The 574-nt window shown below is 59.2% G+C and overlaps 1 protein-coding gene across 1 annotated transcript in view; it reads right to left on the reverse strand.

Moving 5' to 3' along the window:
• EEF1B2 (eukaryotic translation elongation factor 1 beta 2) overlaps positions 1-256 on the reverse strand; it is a 3,387-nt gene extending 3,131 nt beyond the window's left edge. The window contains exon 1 of the mRNA XM_005874229.2: positions 23-256. Within this exon, the coding sequence (XP_005874291.1) occupies positions 23-102 (80 nt within the window). The 5' untranslated portion in view covers positions 103-256. The remainder of the gene's footprint in view (positions 1-22) is intronic.
• Positions 257-574: the final 318 nt, after the last annotated feature.

Genomic DNA, 574 nt, shown 5'->3' on the forward strand with positions numbered 1-574 from the left:
GCCGGCCCTGCGCTCCGCTCACCCCTCGATGTAGCTCTTGTCCGCCAGGTAGTTGTTGAGCACCTGCAGGCCGGACGGGCTTCTGAGGTCTCCAAAGCCCATGGCGTCGGCTGACCCGGGAGCTGGGCGGCAGCAGAGGGAAGCGGGACGTGGGCTACGGCCGGCGAGCGCTAAGAGGGGAAAAAGGGCCGCCAAAAGCCGGAAAACTCCTTATATAGAGACGGAGGCGTTTCCCTCCGCCGCCAAGGTTAAAGGTCAAAGTACGTTAACTTTCTCGTTCCTCAACATAAAAACCGGGGCTCTGGCTTAAACGGCCCACAAATTTTCCGAGGGTCCTTCTTTGTGTTGGGATATAAACTAATAGAAAGGGCATTTCTTAAATGAGTCCCTCGGCGCCCCCACCTCCCTGAAGATCACAGGAACCGCCCCTTGAACCACCGGAGATGACCGAAGAGGGTCGGCCTCAGCCTCCCGGGAACTTCCGGCGGAACTGCAGGTCCAGGCCTCCAATCCCCGCCTCCTCCTGTCAGGCCACGCCCTTCGCCCTGCTTTCTGTCAAATCGACGGAAATTGC

The sequence above is a fragment of the Myotis brandtii genome, unplaced genomic scaffold (assembly GCF_000412655.1).
Source record: "Myotis brandtii unplaced genomic scaffold, ASM41265v1 scaffold43, whole genome shotgun sequence".
NCBI classification, from domain to species: domain Eukaryota; kingdom Metazoa; phylum Chordata; class Mammalia; order Chiroptera; family Vespertilionidae; genus Myotis; species Myotis brandtii.